Below are 21,669 nucleotides of genomic sequence, written 5' to 3' on the forward strand. Positions count from 1 at the left end.
TGTTTTTCTGACCCAAATTCCTGAAAAACTACCTCAACTATTCTCCTTGATTTGGCGATGATGATCTGGACACATCTTTCTGCCTATATAAGTAAATCTCTTTTCTAGATGTCTTCACTAGGAGTGAGTGTGTTAGTGGGTGAAGGGTGGTAAGGTGCATGCATAATTTTATGTCTGTCTAACTTTGTGTGTATACCACATGAAACTTTTTAATCTATCCTTTCTAATTTTATAGTTATTAAATTGATTAATGTAAAAGTCCCTTTGAATTAATTAAGGCATGCCATGCTTAAATAATAATTTTGAACATAAATCCACATTTGGTTATTTAATAATTTGAATATAAGAATTCTTGAACACAGTGTGAATATTTATGCCAGATACTGCAGAAGTCTAAATCCTGATTAAACATCAAGAGTTCCACTAACTTTTAACATGACAGCAGTCTCATTGTCTTTCTGCTTTCACAAATAGCCAAGGTCCCTGAGTTAACCATTCAGATACAACACTAAATAACCCAAGAGGAAGTAATTCAACCTTTTAAAATAAATGTCTTTGGCTTTATTTTTCCCTTGATGTTTAAAACCGCAACCACTATTTATCAGCATGTACTGGACAGTAATGGGAAAGTGAGCAGAGCAGAACTGCAATCTGTAACTTTCGTAGCAGCAATTCTACAACAAACTTGGTAGTCTTTTGGCTACTATGCGAAATTAACTATTGAATGGTTTAGAGTATTAAAGTATTAAAATTTTAAAGCCTTAGCTACAAAAGTTTTAGAAATTAACTATAGATTTTAGTTATTCCTACTATCTGAAAGACATCTATTATCAGAAAATTGAATTGAGGTTCCAAGATAATTGTCACAAAATACATGAGTAATTCAAGGCAAGTCTCTCTCGAAATCTAATTTTTGTAGTAAAAATAGATGGGAACTGTCTAGATGACCTCTAGGACTAATTCTAGATTTGAAATTGTATACTCCAGCTTTAAGATACATGCAGATATTTCATGTAGCTACTCTGAGGAAGTTAGAAGGAAAAAAATGTAATTTTAGTGCATGATTTTCCAATAATAGGGCCATTAGAGCCCTTTTATCTCAGACAAATAAAATGTTTATTTCATATTTCTTTTAAGAAAGAGTACTAATGAATCTGGAGCAGCATCTCCAAGTAAATGGTTCAAAATTGAATTTGTCTGGATAGCAAAGAGAGTATGCTTTGGATATGAACACTGCTAACAGAACATCTGGAAATAATAAATACCCAAGGGCATTATCTGTAGAAAAGACTTAGCCAACGATTATGATGGTTTAAAATACAGCAGTATTATTCAGACTAAAAATTATATTGACAGCTTCCAGCAGATTATTTATTTGACCATATTAGCTTAACTTAACCAACACAGAATTTAAAAGTGTGTTAGTCATCAACCAAAATGACCTCCTAAGAAAGAATCTGGTAACTGTATCATTAGGCCAAGTAACAAAAATTTCAGGGGATTACATCAAATAAAGATGACACCTTATTTACATCCATTTCCATTCTGCAACTGTATTTTGGCATTAGAAATAAAGTAGAAACATGTACACACATAATTTCTTCAGTTCAGTCCAGTTGCTCAGTCATGTCCGACTCTTTGCGACCCCATGAACCACAGCACGCCAGGCCTCCCTGTCCATCACCAACTCCATCCCAGAGTCTACCCAAACCCATGTCTATCGAGTCGATGGTGCCATCCAACCATCTCATCCTCTGTCATCCCCATCTCCTCCTGCCCCCAATCCTTCCCAGCATTAGGGTCTTTTCCAATGAGTCAACTATTCGCATGAGGTGGCCAAAGTATGGGAGTTTCAGCTTCAACATCAGTCCTTCCAATGAACATCCAGGACTGATCTCCTTTAGAATGGACTGGTTGGATCTCCTTGCAGTCCAAGGGACTCTCAAGAGTCTTCTTCAACACCACAGTTCAAAAGCATCAATTCTTCGGCACTCAGCTTTCTTTGTAGTCCAACTCTCACATCCATACATGACCACTGGAAAAACCATAGTCTGGACTAGATGGACCCTGGTTGGCAAAGTAATGTCTCTGCTTTTTAATATGCTGTCTAGGTTGGTCATAACTTTCCTTCCAAGGAGTAAGCGTCTTTTAACTTCATTGCTGCCATCACCATCTGCAGTGATTTTGGAGCCCAGAAAAATAAAGTCAGCCACTGTTTCCACTGTTTGTCCATCTATCTGCCATGAAGTGATGGGACCAGATGCCATGATCTTAGTTTTCTGAATGTTGAGCTTTAAGCCAACTTTTTCACTCTCCTCTTTCACTTTCATCAAGAGGCTCTTTAGTTCTTCTTTGCTTTCTGCCATAAGGGTGGTGTCATCCGCATATCTGAGGTTATTGATATTACTCCCAGCAATCTTAATTCCAGCTTGCAATTCATACAGCCCAGCATTTCTCATGATGTACTCTGCATATAAGTTAAATAAGCAGGGTGACAATATACAGCCTTGACGGACTCCTTTTCCTATTTGGAACCAGTCTATTCCATGTCCAGTTCTAACTGTTGCTTCCTGACCTGCATACAGGTTTCTCAAGAGGCAGGTCAGGTGGTCTGGTATGCCCATCTCTTTCAGAATTTTCCACAGTTTATTGTGATCCACACAGTCAAAGGCTTTGGCATAGTCAATAAAGCAGAGGTAGATGTTTTTCTGAAACTCTCTTGCTTTTTCGATGATCCAGCAGATGTTGGCAATTTGATCTCTGGTTCCTTTGCCTTTCCTAAACACATAATATTCTTGTCTAAATAAAAATCTATGTAAAACTATGCATGTAAGCTTCTAATATAACAATACAAACTTGATTTGGGGATGCAACAGTTTGCATAGTTTTGTATTATCCACTTTAACTTCAGTTATTCCTTTTCCAGAACATTTCCAAATTTCACATAGCACAGGTTAGTATTGAGAATCAGACTAAAAGTTTCAGAGAATCAAAGTCTTTTTATCTTTTGTTTGTTTTTTAATCTCAGCCTTGTATTAAGAAATGTTGTTTGATACGGTATTTAAGATATAAAAGTTGGGGGGCCAGATATGAAAAGAATAATCATGACTGCATTTTCTTTTTTTGAAATTTTAGTGACAAACATTATGTTCAGCCAGGTGTCAGGAAGGTGCTAACAGTTGGTAGCACTACCAAGGATATTTATAATACAGCAGAAATGCCATGGAAAGTAGTAAAACACAGGCATCAAAGCCTAATTTTTTACTTTTGTGGCATAATTTTATGGTCCATTTTTGAATGTTGTCCAAAAGTGCACTCATAAAAGAGAATTTAAATTTGGCAAGCTACATGAATGTTCCCAAAAGTGCTATCAAATGAATCCTGAGAAACCTTCCCTTATAAATGACACTTTTTTTTTTAACTGAAAAGCATTAAGTCCTCTAGAAACATATTTTACTAAAAACAACAGGGCTGTTGATGTGCACCAAAACTTACTTGATGAAGCAACCTGAACTACACTTTTATGGGACCTATTAAGTACAAACTTTATTACAAAAACAACAAAATGGAAATTTGTATCAATCATCTTGATTTGGTTTCTTATATAAGAAGCCTAAAAATATTTGAAGTCCAATAGCTGGTTCTTTTTTTATTTAACTAAAAATAATTTTAGACTATAAAGGTCTTTTAGCTATTAAGCAATTTGTAGTTGTTTGAATTCTAAATCCCCTTGGCTATATCATACATGTCTGTGTTTTAAAGTTTTATTCTGAAATTGCCTCTTTCACTAATACAATATTATTTTAAATTGATGTCAGTGTGTGCTCTAATAGAAAAAGAATTCACTAAAATTATCTATAAGTTACTTTAAATGTCATAATACCAAGAATGGTATTACAATCTCTTATAAAAGTTATCTTCATTTTTATATTAGTTATATTTTTATCATATCACTTTACATAAGCTTTAGCTGGGGAATATTTCATCTTATTTTGTATCTATTTTTTTACTTACTGTTGATACATAGGTTGAGTGGTTCTTGATTAATTTTAGAGTTTTTGAAGCTGATTATCTTCCTTGGTGTGATTTAGTGCTTAAAGTGCAATTGTGCTAAAATTATATGAGGGTAAGGGAAAACCACCTGGAGTTAACTCTTTTCTCACCACCTGAACTGCCTTCTTCCATTCCCATAACATTCCTGTCCTTACATCAAAGCTCCTTTCCTTGACTTCTAGCCAAATATTCATAACTGTTTTTTCAATTATTTGTTGATAGACTTCTATTTGGTTTGCACAGGGTAAACCGGAAGAAAAGAGGATCTTATTATCTTTCTGAAACACATTTCTAATGTTCTTTATCCATCCTATAAACAAAACAATATGACTTTCCAACCATTTTCCATGAATTCTCTAGAACAATAATTTCTGAAAACCATTTAAAGACCACTTCATCACAAGCATCGTGTGGTTTTATTAAAAAAAGAGACTTGCCAACTCAGGCCAGGTTTAAACATTTGGCTACTCTGGAATGCTATAATTTGATGCCCTCCATAATGACATTCTTTAAAAATATATCCAATACTCATTTGAAGAGAATACAGTAATGCATAGGGGAAAAGAGTGAAGGTGGGTTCTGGGTAAAGAAGCAGGCAACACAGTCTCCTCTACTGCCTTTGGTAATTCAAGCCTGGTCCCAAAGCTGCAGCCCCACTCCGTCCTTCCCAGGCTTGGATCGACTTCCTCAGAAGGCAGTTTAGCAGCTGCCACTTGTTCAAACATTAGTTCTGGGTATGCTGTGATCTACGCTTCCTAGTAATATTATCCTATTTTTGAAAAAAGAGCCAACATGTACATATTTTCTTTATATTTTCAGTGTGTTTTATGTTTATTGATTTTTTTTGTTAAAAATTTTTGGAGATAATTATAGATTCACATGCAATTATGAATATTAATGAAGGAAGGTCCTGAATAGCCTTCATTCATTTACTCGCCACAGCAGTTTGCCTAACTAAATATATTAACACAACCAGAAAATTGATGTTGATATTATCCATCAACCTTATAGTACAGATTTCACCAGTTTGTGTGTCTGTGTGCTTGTTTATTTCTAAGAAACTTTTAGTTTTATCACATGTGTAGACTTCAGTGACCATGACCACAGTTAAGATCCAGAACAATCTCATTATCAGGATTCCCTGCACTGCATTTTTATGGCTACAGCTACTCCCCTTCTTCTAATCTCTTTAACAACTGATAATCTAGTCTCCATCTCTATAATTTTGTCATTTCAAAAATGCTAAATAAATGGAATCATAGAGTATGCAGATTGGCTGCTTTGCATGTAGCATTCACTTGAGATATATCCAAATGGCACACATTAATAGATTATTCTTCTTATTGCTGAATAGTATTCCACGGTACTAGTATACCACAGTTGGTTTAACTACTCATGCTTAAGAGCATTTGTTTCCAGTGTTGGACTATCATGAAGAAAACTGCTATGAACGCTGTCCCTAATCTTTTCTTAATTTGTCTCTAATTGTTATTTAACCCATCCAATGATTTGTTTTAAATTTCTAATGATTGTTTATTGTTTGTAGTTCTTTTTTCCCCAAAACTGTTTCATTTCATAGTATCTTATTTCCAACTCATTTTTATCATTTCCTCTCTTATTTATCTAAAGATTTAGGCATGATTATTTTTATTCTTATTCTGATGATTAGAGTACCTGATGGACTCTAGACTTTATTGTTTTGTTTTTAATCCTCCCTGATTCATTTTTATGGCTTGTCATTTTTTATATAGTTCAATATTTGATTTATCTAAATTTGTTGGAATCCTAAAGGGCTGTGTTGAATGCTCACTATTTCAGAGACAGTATTCTTTTACATTTGCCAGGGCTGTGATGAAGAATATTATTGATTTTTCTAAAATGTTTTGTGTTTCTAGTGAGTTTTTAGAACAGTGAATGAACATTTTGCCAAAAAAAAAAAAAAGTTTCATTTCTTTCAATCAGGGCAGCTTGAATTCTATATATTGGGCTTCCAGGACAACATTGTTTAAGTAAAGGTTGCTTTTACAAGAATAATGTCTACACTATAGAAATACTAAGAGAAAAATTTCCAAATTGAAAGGATAGAACTAGTATAAAATGCAGTTTTGGACATCAAAACTGAAAATTACATGGCCAGTACTACCTCATAACTTGAAATTGTTTGTATAACTGGAGAAAAAGGCAATGTGTGTCACTTTTAGGGTCTCTTTTCCTTGAGCATCTGTGGACTTAACTAGTGGGTAAAGCAATTGAAGTTCTACAGAATTTTACATGTAAACATTTATGGCTGCTACAAAATGACAATGATTTATATTTGATATTGGGCCATTTTCTATACATTGTTTTCAGTTGACAACAATTGCTATTGTCTTCTTTATTTCTCAGTTCTACCAAACATTAAATGGATAAGTGGGGAACTGAGTTATCTCTGGGTAAAAAAGTCCAACAAAAGCAGATCTAATGTTACATTTTCCTTCAGCTATGTGTTTTTCTATATTTAATTTCAGTTTTATATTTAGAAACATTCATATTTAACTAATTCACTACTTCCATTCTAAACTCAATTTAAAAATGATGATAAAAAGCATAAGTTTAAAATAAATTTTCATTCTTATACAAATTACTTTCATCAGGCTTTACATGCACAACCACCCATCGAAGCTTGCAAATACACACACACACACACACACACAGAATATAAGGGGGATACAAAATTTTCACTATGTATTCATTTACTGCAAGATAACATAGGCTAAAAGATCCATGTTGTCCAAGTTATCCTGGAATATTTCTACTTTTGTTTAAGCCTTCTGATAAGGCATAATAGTTTATGTACTAAGATGGATATATTGTCAAATTTTTTTCTCAGTGATCATAAGAGGAAATTACTTTCCCCTCTAATCTGTTCACTGTCCCTGTTACAGCACTGACATTCTCATAATTTTAGAAACTTCAGGTCACTGATATCTGAGTGTGAATTAGCACTGTGTGTGTGCATTAGTCACTTGGTTGTGTTCAACTCTGTGACCCCATGGATTGTAGCCCACCAGGCTCTTCTGTCCTTGGAGTTCCCCAGGCAAAATGCTGGAGTGGGTAGTCATTCCCTTCTCCAAGGGATCTTCCTGATCAAGGGATCAAACCATGGTCTCCTGCATTGCTGGCAGATTCTTTACCATTTAAGCTGTTTGGCATTAATTTATCTCAGATTTGGCAAGCTCTTATTTATTGTCTAATATATAGCATGGTTAATACATTTATAGACAGATATATTCTTGAAAATGAAAGAAAACTGATTGAAAGCAATTTATAATCTAAATGTGCTATTAGACCTCACTACACAAAATTCATTAGTTTTTTTTATTACCATGAGGTGAAAAATAATCCCTTATGTTTTCTTTTTTGAGAATCTTGGTCTAGATGGGATAAAAAGAATAATAGACTAAATTCCTTGGTCTTTTAGCTAAAAGTGGCCTTTTGGGTCTTTGCTGGCCGTGGAAATTTAATGAAAGTGATAAATTCTCTTCCCAGGACAATCTAGATACTCATGGAATTTTCCATTTAACTTCAGGAGATCCATGGGCCACTTGAAGCCTATCCATGGATTCCAGATTATGATCTCCTAGACTAAATAAAAAAACATAATGAGGTGTGTAAACAATATTACTAAAGTCATACTATGTCATTACTCATCATTATTATTAGAAATAAAGAAAACCCTAATTTTATGTTCTATGATATAAATATATAAATCATATTTGAAGGTCTATTTTATATATATTTTCAACACAAGCTATGCAGAAATGCATCTGACTATTTGAATTTCAAATTTTTATTGATGTAAAATTAATATCTTATTAAAAATAAAATTTGGAGAATGATTATAGCTTACAGACTTTCATCAGTGCTAAGCAATACTTTTTGTCTGTGCTGTGCTATGCTTAGTCGCTCAGTTGTGTCTAACTCTTTGCAATCCATAGACTGTAAGCCACCAGGCTATAGTTTTTCAACATTTTGTTATAGTGCAAGAACTCAGTTTCCATTGTTACGTTATTTTTCTTAGAACTAAAAGGCTTTAGAAGTAAAAAGTTATATTTTCACATAATAACTGCTATACATTTTTATACTGGTTTTTACTTTTATAAAAAATACACACTATGATGATTAATGATTATTAATTAGTATGAGTGGTCAAGATTATTAATATTCTTCAACTATAACCACAAAACTTATTCTTCCCTCTGGATACCAGGAGTTTACTGCAATGTTGATGGCTCATCTATAAAGAATCCGCCTGTCAATTCAGGAGACGGGTTCGATCTCTGGGTTAGAAAGATGCCCTGGAGAAGGAAATGGCACCCACTCTAGTATTTTTGCCTGGGAAATCCCAAGGACAGAGGGGCCTGGTGGGCTACCGTCCATGGGGCTGCAAAGAGTATGGCATGACTTAGTGACTAAACAACAAAAACATCTAAGTTATATGAAGACACTGATGTACATACATTATAACCTCTATTGTGATAGGGCTTCCCACGTGGTGCTGGTGGTAAAGAACTCGCCTGCCAAGTCCAAGAGACATAAGAGACACAAGTTCGATCCCTGGGTCAGGAAGAATTCCCGGAGGAAAGCCTGGCAACCCACTCCAGTATTCTTGCCTGGAGAATCCCATGGACAGAGTGCAGTCTGCATTGCAGTAGCAGGCTGCAGTCCATAGGGTCACAAAAAGTTGGACACAAGGGAAGTGATTTAGCACACCTATTGCAATGCTAATGATAATCATTTAACATGCAAACAAAGTCAACTGAATGCAAACATAGGCTATCCTTGGAAGCAGCTTAGCAGCAAGTGGTCTGACTACAAAAAAGAGTGAATAATTCCTCTCCCAAATAACTCTCAGATGTGTCCAAGAAAACAAAATACTCTTAATGGAAATACTGAAACTAAATGAACTTTATTTAATTTAACATTTTGTAGCCTTGGAGTTTAATTAATTTTCAATAAGGGTTGTGCGTGATAAATACCTAGGTTTATTTGGATAAAGAAATTTCAGCTAGACTTCTAATACTCCACTGAAGAACATATTTAACTGGAATAAAAGGGTTTTCAGTATTTTCTGAGTGAGACTGGGGGACTCCATACTACCTTTGCTCTAGAGAAAGATGCAGGACGTGTATGAGATTGAGTGAAATTATATTTTTGATCTGGATTTAGTATGAGTAATATTACAAACCATGTGTATCATCTCATTTACTAATAATGTATCTGATTATGCAAAAACTGATGAAAAGTACAATAAAAATGGTCAACAAATATTTTAGTACATAAAGTGTGAGAAAACAAAAAATTTAATATGTCATTGAGACAGAGGGAAAAAGAGAACTATGAAGCTATGAAATAGAATTCTGCAGCTCAGTAAATATTATTAATAATAAAAATGTATATGTGAATTTCATAACTCATATGCTCAAATTGCTATAAAACTCATTAGGGAAAATAGTAATTGTTATAGAGTTTAGAAAACAGGGCTAATATTTGGGACATCAAAAAAATGACTCATGAGTTTTGTACTTTTGAGCCAATCTTTGAAGGATGGAGGGCTTTCCTTGTGGCTCAGCTGGTAAAGAATCTGCCTGCAATGTGAGAGACATGGGTTCAATCCCTGGGTTGGGAAGATACCCTGGAGAAGGAAAGGCTACCCACTCCAGTATTCTAGCCTGGAGAATTTCATGGACTGTATAGTCCATGGGGTTGCAAACAGTCAGACAAGACTGAGCAACTTTCACCTCACCTTGAAGGATGGATAAGATTTGGGCAACAAGCAATGAAAACAGGATGTGGAAGGAATGTTGTGAACCAAGGAATAGAGGTAAAAATCTTAGGGTATTTCTGTGGACTAGTTGGTCAGCAAGAATGGTGCGAGATTCACAAGGTAAACAGGCCAAGGTCACCACACAGTATGGAACATCTCAGGTGCTTAGCTAAAAGGAATGGTCTTCATTCTGTAGACAGTGAGTGAAGAGCAGATGAATCATTTTAAATAAAGTGAGGCATGTTTTGAGCTGGCCTCACAGCTATACAGCGGAGATCAGTAGCAAAGTGGTGGGATTTTCAATAAGCATGTATCCAAGCACATTCTCAATCATTTATAAGAACAAAAGCTCAGGTATGAAAATCAGCAACAAATAGAAACATGATACCTGTACAAATCATTTTTTATTCTAAGATGATAGAGGCAAATGTGTTAACAACTGAGGTTATATATTATAGAGAGTGAAGTAAATCAGAAAGAAAAACACCAATACAGTATACTAATGCATATATATGGAATTTAGAAAGATGGTAACGATGACCCTATGTGCGAGATAGCAAAAGAGACACAGATGTAAAGAACAGTCTTTGGGACTCTGTGGGAGAAGGCGAGGGTGGGATGATCTGAGAGAATAGCATTGAAACATGTATATCATCATATGTGAAACAGATCGCCAGCCTAGGTTCAATGCATGAGACAGGGTGCTCAGGGCTGGTGCACTGGGATGACCCTGAGGAATGGGATGGGGAGGGAAGTGGGAGGAGGGTTCAGGATGGGGAACACATGTACACCCATGGCTGATTCATGTCAGTGTATGGCAAAAACCACTACAATATTGTAAAGTAATTAGCCTCCAATTAAAATAAATTAATTAATTAAAAAAAAAACAGTTGAGGTTATAATAAACATCACCAGTATATTTTTTTCCATAAAAGATTAAAAAAGGAAACATGCTGCCCTAACATGAAAAGTGTTAGCAGGAACTGAGAACTTCTGGTAAGTACTAGGTTTAAAAGCACAAACATTTAGTAGGAGGTATGTGGTATAAGTTTCTAGACAATATGTAGTTAGTAAAACAAACAAAATCAGTTTTGTTTACTACTTGTCTGGCATAAATCAGTCTTAGGCATGGGTGAAGAGCTGTTCTCAAAGATTGAGACTCTAAATATATAAGAATTCGTACCAGAGTTACCAGAAAATTATACATATTTATGCAAGTCAAATAGCTTTGGTTTTATGATTCTAAAATGTCGAAACTCTTACCTCGCACAACAAGGTCAGCAGAAGCTGAAGAATTGTCTACAATTGTCTGAGCAGTGCACGTGTACCTCCCAGCGTGTTTCAGCTGGGCATTTCGGATGAGCAGCTCCCCATTGGAATCCAGCTGTCGGAAAAAACAGCAGTCATTCAAATCAGTAACTTTTTCACCAATTAAGTGATGTTTAGAATATGAGAGGTACATTTTCCCCTAACAAAATGAAACCGTTTTCATTAAAAGCCATCTGTTTTGGATGTGCTAACTGACAGTGTGTTCTTATGTTACTTAAACTCTGGGCTTTGGTATCTGAAGTGAAAAATAGAGTGAATTACTTCAGGTCCATTTTAGCTCTAATGTCTTTAGCATCCTATTCTTTTTTTTTTTTTTAATTTATTTTAGTTGGAGGCTAATTACTTTACAATATTGTAGTGGTTTTTGCCATACATATTCTTATAATCAGAGGTCCTTTTGAGAAAACCCACAGGATGAAACTTGATATTGATGTTGAATATCAATGAGGATACATACATGCTCTTTGGCTACAAAGAATTGTTATTTTCAAAATGTGTCACAGTTCATTTTACAATGATAATGAAAGTGTGTAGAAAATGTTAAAATGGACAACTCTACTAACATGTTCCGTTTGGGCCAAAGTATAAGCTCCATGTGGGGAAGGATTTCTGTCTCGTTCACTGCTCTATGCCCGTGCTTAGAATAGTGTTTAACACATATTTTTGACATAGGCTTAAAGGAATTTTGCTTGTGAATGATAAGGTACCATTTCAATGCAATTTCTAAAAATAGCTAATATTTATCAAAAGTCTCCTCTGCACAACTTTTCTCATTCTATTCTCTTCTGTGGACAGTTCTATTAGACGAGTCCTAGTTTGTACATTTTATTAAAGATAAAAGTGAGACAGAGCATCCAAGTAATTAAACTACAGTAACTTTGTTTGGTAGGAGAAGCATAACATAGTCCATGTTCATTATCTCCAAATATTATCTTAAGAGAAAAATATGGAAAATTCAATTTTTAAACAGACATTCGGTTTTCTCGCGAATCAAATATATTGATTTACTATTGCGATCATAGATATCCAGGTAGATAAAAGGATGAAAAACTAATGGTTAAGTCAATTTTTCATGAAGGCATTGTTTCTTTTATATGACATACTTGCTAACTTTAAATTTTGATTATTTAATGACTGTATGTAAAATGAATGTTCTGCTTCACCATTGGTTCTGCCAGTGTGCCCTTTACATATTAAATTTCCTGCTAGTCTTAGAAAGTTGCAATCCTTGCTTGATTAATAAGATTAATTAAGAATTTAGTTATAATCTGAACAGATTGATTCAGTTGATTGTAACAGAATACTACTATCTCCATATAAATATCTGGTGAGTGGCCACACACCTTATTCCTTGCTGTTAGCCAGTTTCAGTAAAAACACAGCTAGAGACAATACAATTTCATGTTAGTTGTAGATCTTCCTGCCCCTTGAGGTCTAAATTGGGTAAAAATCCAGATCTCAAGATTTCTGTGCATTCCTAAGGGAGGGGGTTTCTTTCCCTCTGTTCTCTTGTCCATTTATTTTTTGCCATATTAAGGAGCCTCAGACCAGCCCTTTCTCTATTTTGCCTTGAAACCTACTAACACAAAGTTTCCCCTAGTAAAATAGGATTACAGGAGAGTTGAAGTTCAAGGAATTGGTTGTATTCCACAAAATAGAGCAATTATCTTTCTTGCTTCCTCTAGAAAAAATCAACTATTCTTCTTTCCTTATGTTAAGCTCGGAGAAGGCAATGGCACCCCACTCCAGTACTCTTGCCTGGAAAATCCCATGGATGGAGGAGCCTGGTAGGCTGCAGTCCATGGGGTCGCGAAGAGTCGGACACGACTGAGCGACTTCACTTTCACTTTTCCCTTTCATACATTGGAGAAGGAAATGGCAACCCACTCCAGTGTTCTTGCCTGGAGAATCCCAGAGACGGCGGAGCCTGCTGGGCTGCCATCTATGGGTCGCACAGAGTCGGACACGACTGAGGTGACTTAGCAGTAGCAGTATGTTAAGCTGCTTAATTCTTGTATGATTGCTTGCATCCTGACCTTACCGAATCATCAAAACCCAACTTTCTGTTTTTAGCTTTTGCCATTTATTTAAGTCTTACTCCTTAATCCATTTCAAGCTGGTTCCTGCTTCTTAAACTAATTTTGCATGACTTCTGATAGCATTTGACCTTCTGTCCCCCAAAACTCAACTTTTCTTGTCATCTGTGACAGCACACTTTCCAGAAATTTTGAGAAAATTCTCAACCCTTTTTCTTCTTCAGTTTCAATTCCATCATATGAATTATTGAATTTATCCCTTCCTCGTCATCACCATTCCTCTGCCTTTGTCCAAGCTACCAATATCTGTCACTGAACTACTATATCCTGTTTGGTCATGACCTCCACCCCGGTCCCATTTATTCTCTTCTCCACTTGGCACCCACGGTGACCTTTTAAAAATGCAAATATGATCAAATCATCCCTTTCTATGAAAACAAACAAAAACCTTTAAAAATATTCCCCTTCTTGGAATAAAAGCTGTAAGTGGTATGATGGTCAACCTGGATCCATTCTCTAAATTCTGTCCAATATTCCAGCTCACCAAGTGCCACCATTTTACTTACACTCTGCTTTCCAGAACATTCCCTTTTTAGGGCTTAATGTATCTCGTTATCTCTTATCTCTTATTCTCCAACGTGTTTCCTCTCCTGGATTTGGTCCCCTCATACTCTACCTTCTCCCCACCTTCACCAAAATAACACTTACCCTTCCCCACCAGAATCAGTTCAAGTCATTTCCCCAAGGGAGTCTTTCTACTTTCTGTTGTTATGTTTTGCCATAGCACAATTTACTTAATGTGAAATTATATATCTCATTTCAGTAAAATATTTATACAATTTTATGATTAAAGTTGGTTTCCCTGAAGGAAAAACCTTTCCTATTTGATTTAGCCTTGTATCCCTGTGTTACTCATGTACAGCTGTATGTGCTGTATCTCTAGGAGCAGCACAGTAGTGCCAGGAACATAAGACCAAAAGCACATCATCTTAATGAACAAGTCGACATGCTTATTAAGACTTCTGACATCAGATCTTGAGATAATATGTACTTACTTTTTAGCTACAAGCAGAGTTAGGATAGCAAATTCATACAGTCCATCACAATTGCAGCATTTTGTAAGCACATGATGAGATTTATTTTGGTGACAGGATGAAGTACACATTTTTGCTACTTCTTTCCCACTTCCTGGGCCCCAGTAACTTACACTTTACTATGTGTTCTCTTTTCTGCAGACCTTTGCTTACATAATCGTTCCCATTGCTTGGATTCTCTCATTTCCCACTTCTATCACTTGGTTAGCTTGAAGTTGTTAGCTGCTCCTTTCTCCTCTGGAATCCAAAGTCCCAGTTAGGGAGTTGTCCCTTGTATATTTTCATTGTAACTATTCCTTTCTACTCTAATTATTTAGTTTTTAATTTCTTCTACTAGATTGTAATTCTTTGAGAAAGAACTAGGACTTATTTATTATTATATACAAACTACATATTGTGATATCTGACATACAAGAGGAATTCAGCAAATAAATATTACATAAATGAATTAAAAGAATTACTATCTACAACGTGTTTAATAAATTCTTTTAGTAATTTCATGTGATTTTTCAGGTAAGATAATGATCATATTATAAGATAAAATAGCTGAACTAAGAACAACTATTGCTGTCCATATACATGAGATCAATTGTCAATTAATAATATATTTCAAATTATTTATAAACTAATTTCATGAGTAAATATAAACATTTTAGGAATAATATGTAAATTCATAGAGGAAAAAATGCAGTTGACATATAAGAAAATGGACACCTCTAAGTTTTACAACCACTCGTATCTGTGGTAGGGGCTTCACTGGTGGCAGAGTGGTAAAGAATTTGCCTATATTGCAGGAGACACGGGTTCAATTCCTGAGTTGGGAAAATCCACTGGAGAAGGAAATGGCAACCCATTCCATTATTCTTGCCTGGAAAATCTAGTGGACAGAGGAACCTGGCAGGCTGTAGTACATGTGGTCTAAAGAGTCAGACACGACTTAACAACTAGACAACAATGACAATATCTGTTGTAAAGAATTAAGCCTTTATCAAAAAAAAAATTTAAGCCTTTACAGATTCAAAATTTGTAATGCAAATCACAAATTTACAAAGAGAGGTTTGCCTTTCCCTCAGCTTATGGAAGGTAATCTCTAGTATCTTTCTTTGCCTGGTTATCTTGTGTCATGCTAAATAGTTCTAATCATGTGATTTAGGGTGGCCATTAGCTGTAACTGTAGTTTTAGAGTAGGGGCTTGCCCTGCCCAAAAGATGAAATATTGTGGCTTCTAGTAGCAGCTTTGCTGCTGCTGCTGCTAAGTCGCTTCAGTCTTGTCCGACTCTGTGCAACCCTATAGACGGTAGCCCACCAGGCTCCCCCGTCCCTGGGATTCTCCAGGCAAGAACACGGGAGTGGGTTGCCATTTCCTTCTCCAATGCATGAAAGTGAAAAGTGAAAGTGAAGTCGCTCAGTCGTGTCAGACTCTTCGTGACTCCGTGGACTGCAGCCTACCAGGCTTCTCCGTCCATGGAGTGGGTTGCCATTGCCTTCTCCAAGTAGTGGCTTTGAGTCATGTAGTAACAATCAACCTAGAGATTGAGATTAACTATTATATTTGGGCAATCAATCAATGCCGATTTGATTAAGTCCCAACTAAATCTCTGGACATCAAAGCTCAAGAAAGACTCCCTGGTTGGCAATACTCTGTGCATACTGCCACACACCAAAGCAATACAGTAACTTATCTTGACTCCATGGGGAGAGAACAATGGAAGCTCTGTGTTTGGTACATTTTCTGGACTCTATTGCATGCACTTCTTCCCTTGGCTGATTTTAATCTGCATGTTATTCCATGGGGTAGCAAAGAGTCGGACACAACTTAGTCACTAAACAGTAGCAGCAGCATTCAGATAATAAATTGTAATCATGAGCATAATAGCTTTCAGGGAATTCTAGAAAATCAAAGCTGAGGATGGTTTTGGCAACTCTTGGAATTTGTAGTTGGTTTCAGAACTGAAGATTGTCTTGGGGACTTGCCTAACTTTGTAGTTGGCCAGTTCCTCATAACCAACTCCTCATATTCCTACTAAGTAGAATTCATCTGAGAGAGGAAGTAAAGAAATATTATTTTATTATTTATAACTCTTTTAAAAAATATTTGAAGTAAATACAGAGTAAAATTGTGTAAATGGGGCAGATAATAATAGAAGAGTTTTTCTTGAGCTATCACAGAGGCTAACTGGCACATATTTTTCAAGAAAACTCTAGTGAGAAAAAATAATGTAAAGTAACTGCAGTAAAATAAAAATAATTAATCACTATATATTTATAAAACAGACTGATGTACTTTTACATCCTTAATAGACTGAATTTTGACACTAAATATTCAGTAAGGTAAAGATATTAAATAAAACAGTTTAACACTATTATGGCACAAGATAATAGCTATATTTAAGAAAGAATAATGTTTGCATGTAGTGAAAAGCACTTAGCTCTATTATATGCTTTTATTACGTGAACTCACTACTTTGGTTGCTTCGTGTATCTAATGAAAGATAATCCTGTTGTTAAACTCTGGCTATTTCAATGAGCTATGTGATTAGATTGGAATTTAAAAAAATAAAACACTTCAGAAATTAACTTTTTTAATTCAACCTTATAATAAAAAAATGAGGGCAAAAATAATTTTAAAAAATTGTGGAACCATAACTACCCTTTGTAAAATACTTGAATGCTATATACCTAATAATCTTCTTTTAATGAAATTGCTATAATTTCCTCCCAAAATCTCAGTTTGAAGCATATTGCTTCTTTATGGTCACTTACTTAATTCTGAGAGGAATAATGTGGTCATATTTTTTTATACTTTTCACATGCAATGAAAAACACAAGGTATTTTATGTCTTAAAATATCATGTTAAAGTTATACTTACTGAATCTTCAGAATTAACTCCTTAAAAACTTTTAATTAAACTATTCTAAAAGTTTAATGCTAAACTCATTTTAAATGTCAGCCCTGTTTTAAACATTAGGACTTAGGTAGCTAATGATAGGTCTACTCACGTAAAGCAATAATAAGGTACTTTAACATTTATTCTTACTTGGTCTATTTTTGGTGAAGGTGTGGCGTTGAAACACCTCAAAAGGAAAGCAAAGAAAAAAATATACTGTATCACTTCCAATAGAGTTGTGTATGTACAAAAGCTTTGCTGAAGTTTTTATAAGTGGTGCTAGCACTTTCCATACCTCAGGAGAAGTTGAGGTTCTCAGTGGTTGACAGAACGCTTACAAAGCAAGTAAAGATCATGGATCTCAGCACATTCTAGCCGCAAATTAGATACGAATGCTCTCTATATTTTCACTACAAACCACTGCTTGGCTGAATTACAAAATGCTTCCCTTCATATGAGGAGGGTTGAATCACATACTGGAAATTGTGATAGCACAGCTCAAGGATGTTCCAAAGTGTATATGTGGTTTACCACTGAGAAATTTCCCAAGTTTAAATCAAAGGACTTCCAAAATATAAATGCCCCTCCCTTCCTTCCCCCTCTCCCATGAACTAACTTTGAAAAATCATTCCTATAATATAAATCAATCTGAATTACTAAATTGTATTAACAAATTCAATTAACCATAATAAACAAAGAAATATGCTAAATGGTATGTATATGCAAGGTCTGAATAAAGCTTAGAACTCAAAATGTCTCTATAGAAACATCTCTTTTATTCCATTGAAGTTCAGAATGAAGAGACAAATATAGAAGGTTGGACAAAAGGATAGCCTTTAAAGAGAATATTTTAGAAACCTATAAGGAAAATTAATAAATATGTATGAAACATGCTATATCTATGAAAAATATTTTTCTTTTTTACTTTTGGCTTGCTAGGTTAAAGAAGGGATAACTGTAGCAAATTCATCAGATGCAACTGCAAACTTTAACACCACCATCATCAACACAACAACAAATATTTAGTAAGCATTTTATAGGTGGCAGAGGCTAATGCAAATACTTTGCATGTGCAAATTCATTTACAACCACCACCCTGGGAGAGAGGTACTATTCTTAACTTTATTTTAGAGATGAGGACACAACACTACTGTTACTACAACCACTACTACTGCTACCACTGTTGCTGTTAATAGGATACTATTTCTGCTGCTACTAATACCACTGTTAAGAATGCTAGTGCAACTTCCACTATTGCCACAGCCATTGCTTTTGCTACTGTGAACTACTAATATTTGATCTAACTTATTAAAGGCTCTTTAAATGCTTGGATTAGTGGTAAAGAATCTGCCTGCCAATGCTGGAGATGCAGGAAACTCAGGTTCATTCCACAGGCCAGGAAGTTCCCCTGGAGGAGAAAATGACAACCCACTCCAGTATCCTTGCCTGGAGAATCCCATGGACAGAGGAGTCTGGTGGTCTACAGTCTATAGGGTCACAAAGAGTCAGACATGACTGAGCACACACACACACTAGGCTAGATGCTTGGCAATGTGCTAGCTACTTTAAATATATTTTCTTATTTAATTTGTATAATGTTCAGGGAGATATAGTTAATCTTTGTATTTTATGGATAAGGAATTTGAGATTTTAATTTAAGCTACTGGTAGAAGGCTTCCCAGGTGGCTCAGAAGACCAAGGTTCATTCCCTGGGTTGGGAAGATCCCCTGGAGAAGGAAGATCTCCTGGTGTAGGAAAACCTACTCCAGTATTCTTGCCTGGGAAATCCCATGTACAGAGAATGTAGCCCTGGTGGGCTACAGTCGTGGAGTCACAAAAGAGTCGGACACAACTTAATGACCAGACAACAACAACAACAACAGAGAGGCTCAATAGTTAACATTTTCACCAAGTTAAGCTGCTGCCAAAGTAGTACTTCATGGATCAAATATTTGAATTTAGGTTCACAGTTCAGTAGGTAAAAGTGGATATTTTCTCACCACAGGAAAAATACAACATGCTATTATTTTCTATTTTATTTAAATTTTAACCTATTTAAACACTCAAGCATAAGAAAATAGAATAGTACAATGGCCATCCATATACTAACCAATTAGATTCAACAATTACAAACTTCTTGTCATATTTGCTTTTATCTATGTATCAATTATGTGTCTATCTAGTGTTGAACCCTTAAAAAATAAATTACTATTACTATAATTCATTTCTTAAAACATTAAATTGAATCTCCAAAAAAGTAAGCAAAAGTGAAAAGCGAAGTTGCCCAGTCGTGTCCGACTCTGCAATCCCATGGACTGGAGCCTACCAGTCTCCTCTGTCCATGGAATTTTCCAGGCAAGAGTACTGGAGTGGGTTGTCATTTCCTTCTCCAAGGCCATTATCTTAATCACAAAATCATTTTCACACATGGCATAATTAACATATTCAAGTTAGTATTATTTTAAGTAATGTATCAGCTCTAAATTTGCTTGAATGTTAAAAAAAAAAATTGAAAAGATAGGGCTTACAAAAAATTTATGAAAATAAGTATTGTCATAACAAATACACACACCTAAATATATTAGAGAAATCATTTAGGACAACTACTAAGATGTTGCCCAGTACTTATAGGATCAAGGAACATTGACTATCCCTAAATTTGGCTATTCTGATGGCTGAAGAGTTCAATTTTGATCAATTGGATCATTTTAAATTAGAGCTCACAAGGAAGGAAATGTCTACTAAGCATTTTAAATGATAGACAAAACCATGAAAGCCTTAGGTTTAGCACCCATATTTTAGAGTTGAAAGAAAACTTGGAACATTGCTTAATTTGTATGGTTTTTGAATTGATTTCCATTAGCCTTAGGGTTCCAAAACCTTCATGGATTGCTTGGTAGAAAGAAGGGATCAGAACAAGATGTGTTTTGGGATAGGAAGGTGTGAGAGACCCTACGGTTATGTCTTTGGGCTCCTACAAATGTGAAATCCTCACAAACAGATTCTCAGAAATTGTGTATACAATTTCTTCAGTCAGAGTAATTTTAACTTCACCTTGGATATTTATTTGAGTTCTAATTTAAATTTAACTTTTCTTTGGGAAAAGAATTCTGCTGCTAAAAGCCTTCTGTTGCTGTTTTTCAAAATTTCTGCTGTGGCCCAACTTCCTCATATGACAGATGAGAAGCCTGAGGCTCAGAATGACTGCTTTGCTGAAGGTCATATAATTTGTCAAGGACAAAACTGCAACAGAATTCTAGATCTTTAGATAATGTTCTGTTTTTAAAAACTATATTTTAAAAAAAGTTACTTTTATTTTTGGGGAATATGATAGCTAATAACAAAATAGTATATTTCTAGTGTGATATAATAAATAAAACATCAAAATCAACAACATGAAATTGTAAAATAAAATTCTTAAGACACCAAAAGTTTATGCTTATTTTCCCTTTTATTTTATATATGTATTTCTATATACACACTATATTTTGCTAGCATAAAGAACCAGAATAATTACTCCAGTGATTGTTAAGTATGCAAGGAGCTTTATGTAAAACAAATGAGACTTTAATTTTGAATGAATTTTTGGAAATTTTTGCAAGCCAATGCATTTCTGAAGAATAAAGACTTGCAGTCATATATTCTTAATTCTATTTATTACTTTGCCAAAAAAGGTCCATCTAGTCAAAGCTATGGTTTTTCCAGTAGTCATGTACGGATATGAGAAAGCTGAATACCGAAGAATTGATGCTTTCGAACTGTGGTGTTAGAGAAAACTCTTGAGAGTCCCTTGGACTGCAAGAAGATCAAACCAGTCCATCTTAAAGGAAATCAGTCCTGAATATTCATCAGAAGGACTGATGATGAAGCTGAAGCTCCAATACTTTGGCCACCTGATGCGAAGAAATGACTCATTAGAAAAGTCCCTGATGCTGGGAAAGATTGAAGGCAGGAGGAGAAAGGGACAACAGAGGATGAGATGGTTGGATGGCATCATTGACTCAATGGACATGAGATTGAGTAAGTTCCGGGAGCTGGTGATGGACAGGGAAGTCAGGCATGCTGCAGTCCATGGGGTTGCAAAGAGTTGGATACGACTGAGCAAATGAACTGAACTGAGCATGATCTTCAACAAATGTTTCCTGAAGACTAGACTGTGGAACTCTATGTTAGAGAATAACTTTAGTTGGCATGATATCTACCCTGGAAGTGTGATGATATGGAAAAAGCCAATCTAAGCATAGATACATCTAGTGAGCATAGGAACCTACCTACTTCCATGTTTACTGGGGGAAAATGGTAAAATGTAAAGCGTGGTATAAGTAGGCTTTTTAGGGTAGTGAAAGGGAGTTTGAGAAAATTCATACAGGATGAGGTATGATGGAATTCTCTTTTCCAATTAATTAACGTTAGTAGAGAAACAATTTGGGCAGAGGTAACTGACACTTTGAGTTGTTTGTAGG

At 35.3% G+C, this 21,669-nt stretch overlaps 1 protein-coding gene across 2 annotated transcripts in view; it reads right to left on the minus strand.

The window, feature by feature from the left end:
• Nucleotides 1-21,669, minus strand: part of CNTN1 (contactin 1) — a 364,639-nt gene that overhangs the window by 100,692 nt on the left and 242,278 nt on the right. For both annotated transcript variants that reach the window (XM_081587322.1, XM_081587323.1), the window contains exon 15: nt 11,123-11,243. In XM_081587322.1, coding sequence (XP_081443448.1) covers nt 11,123-11,243 — 121 coding nt within the window. The remainder of the gene's footprint in view (nt 1-11,122; nt 11,244-21,669) is intronic.

Source organism: Giraffa tippelskirchi, chromosome 4 (assembly GCF_054371585.1).
Source record: "Giraffa tippelskirchi isolate mGirTip1 chromosome 4, T2T-mGirTip1v1.2.pri, whole genome shotgun sequence".
NCBI lineage: Eukaryota > Metazoa > Chordata > Mammalia > Artiodactyla > Giraffidae > Giraffa > Giraffa tippelskirchi.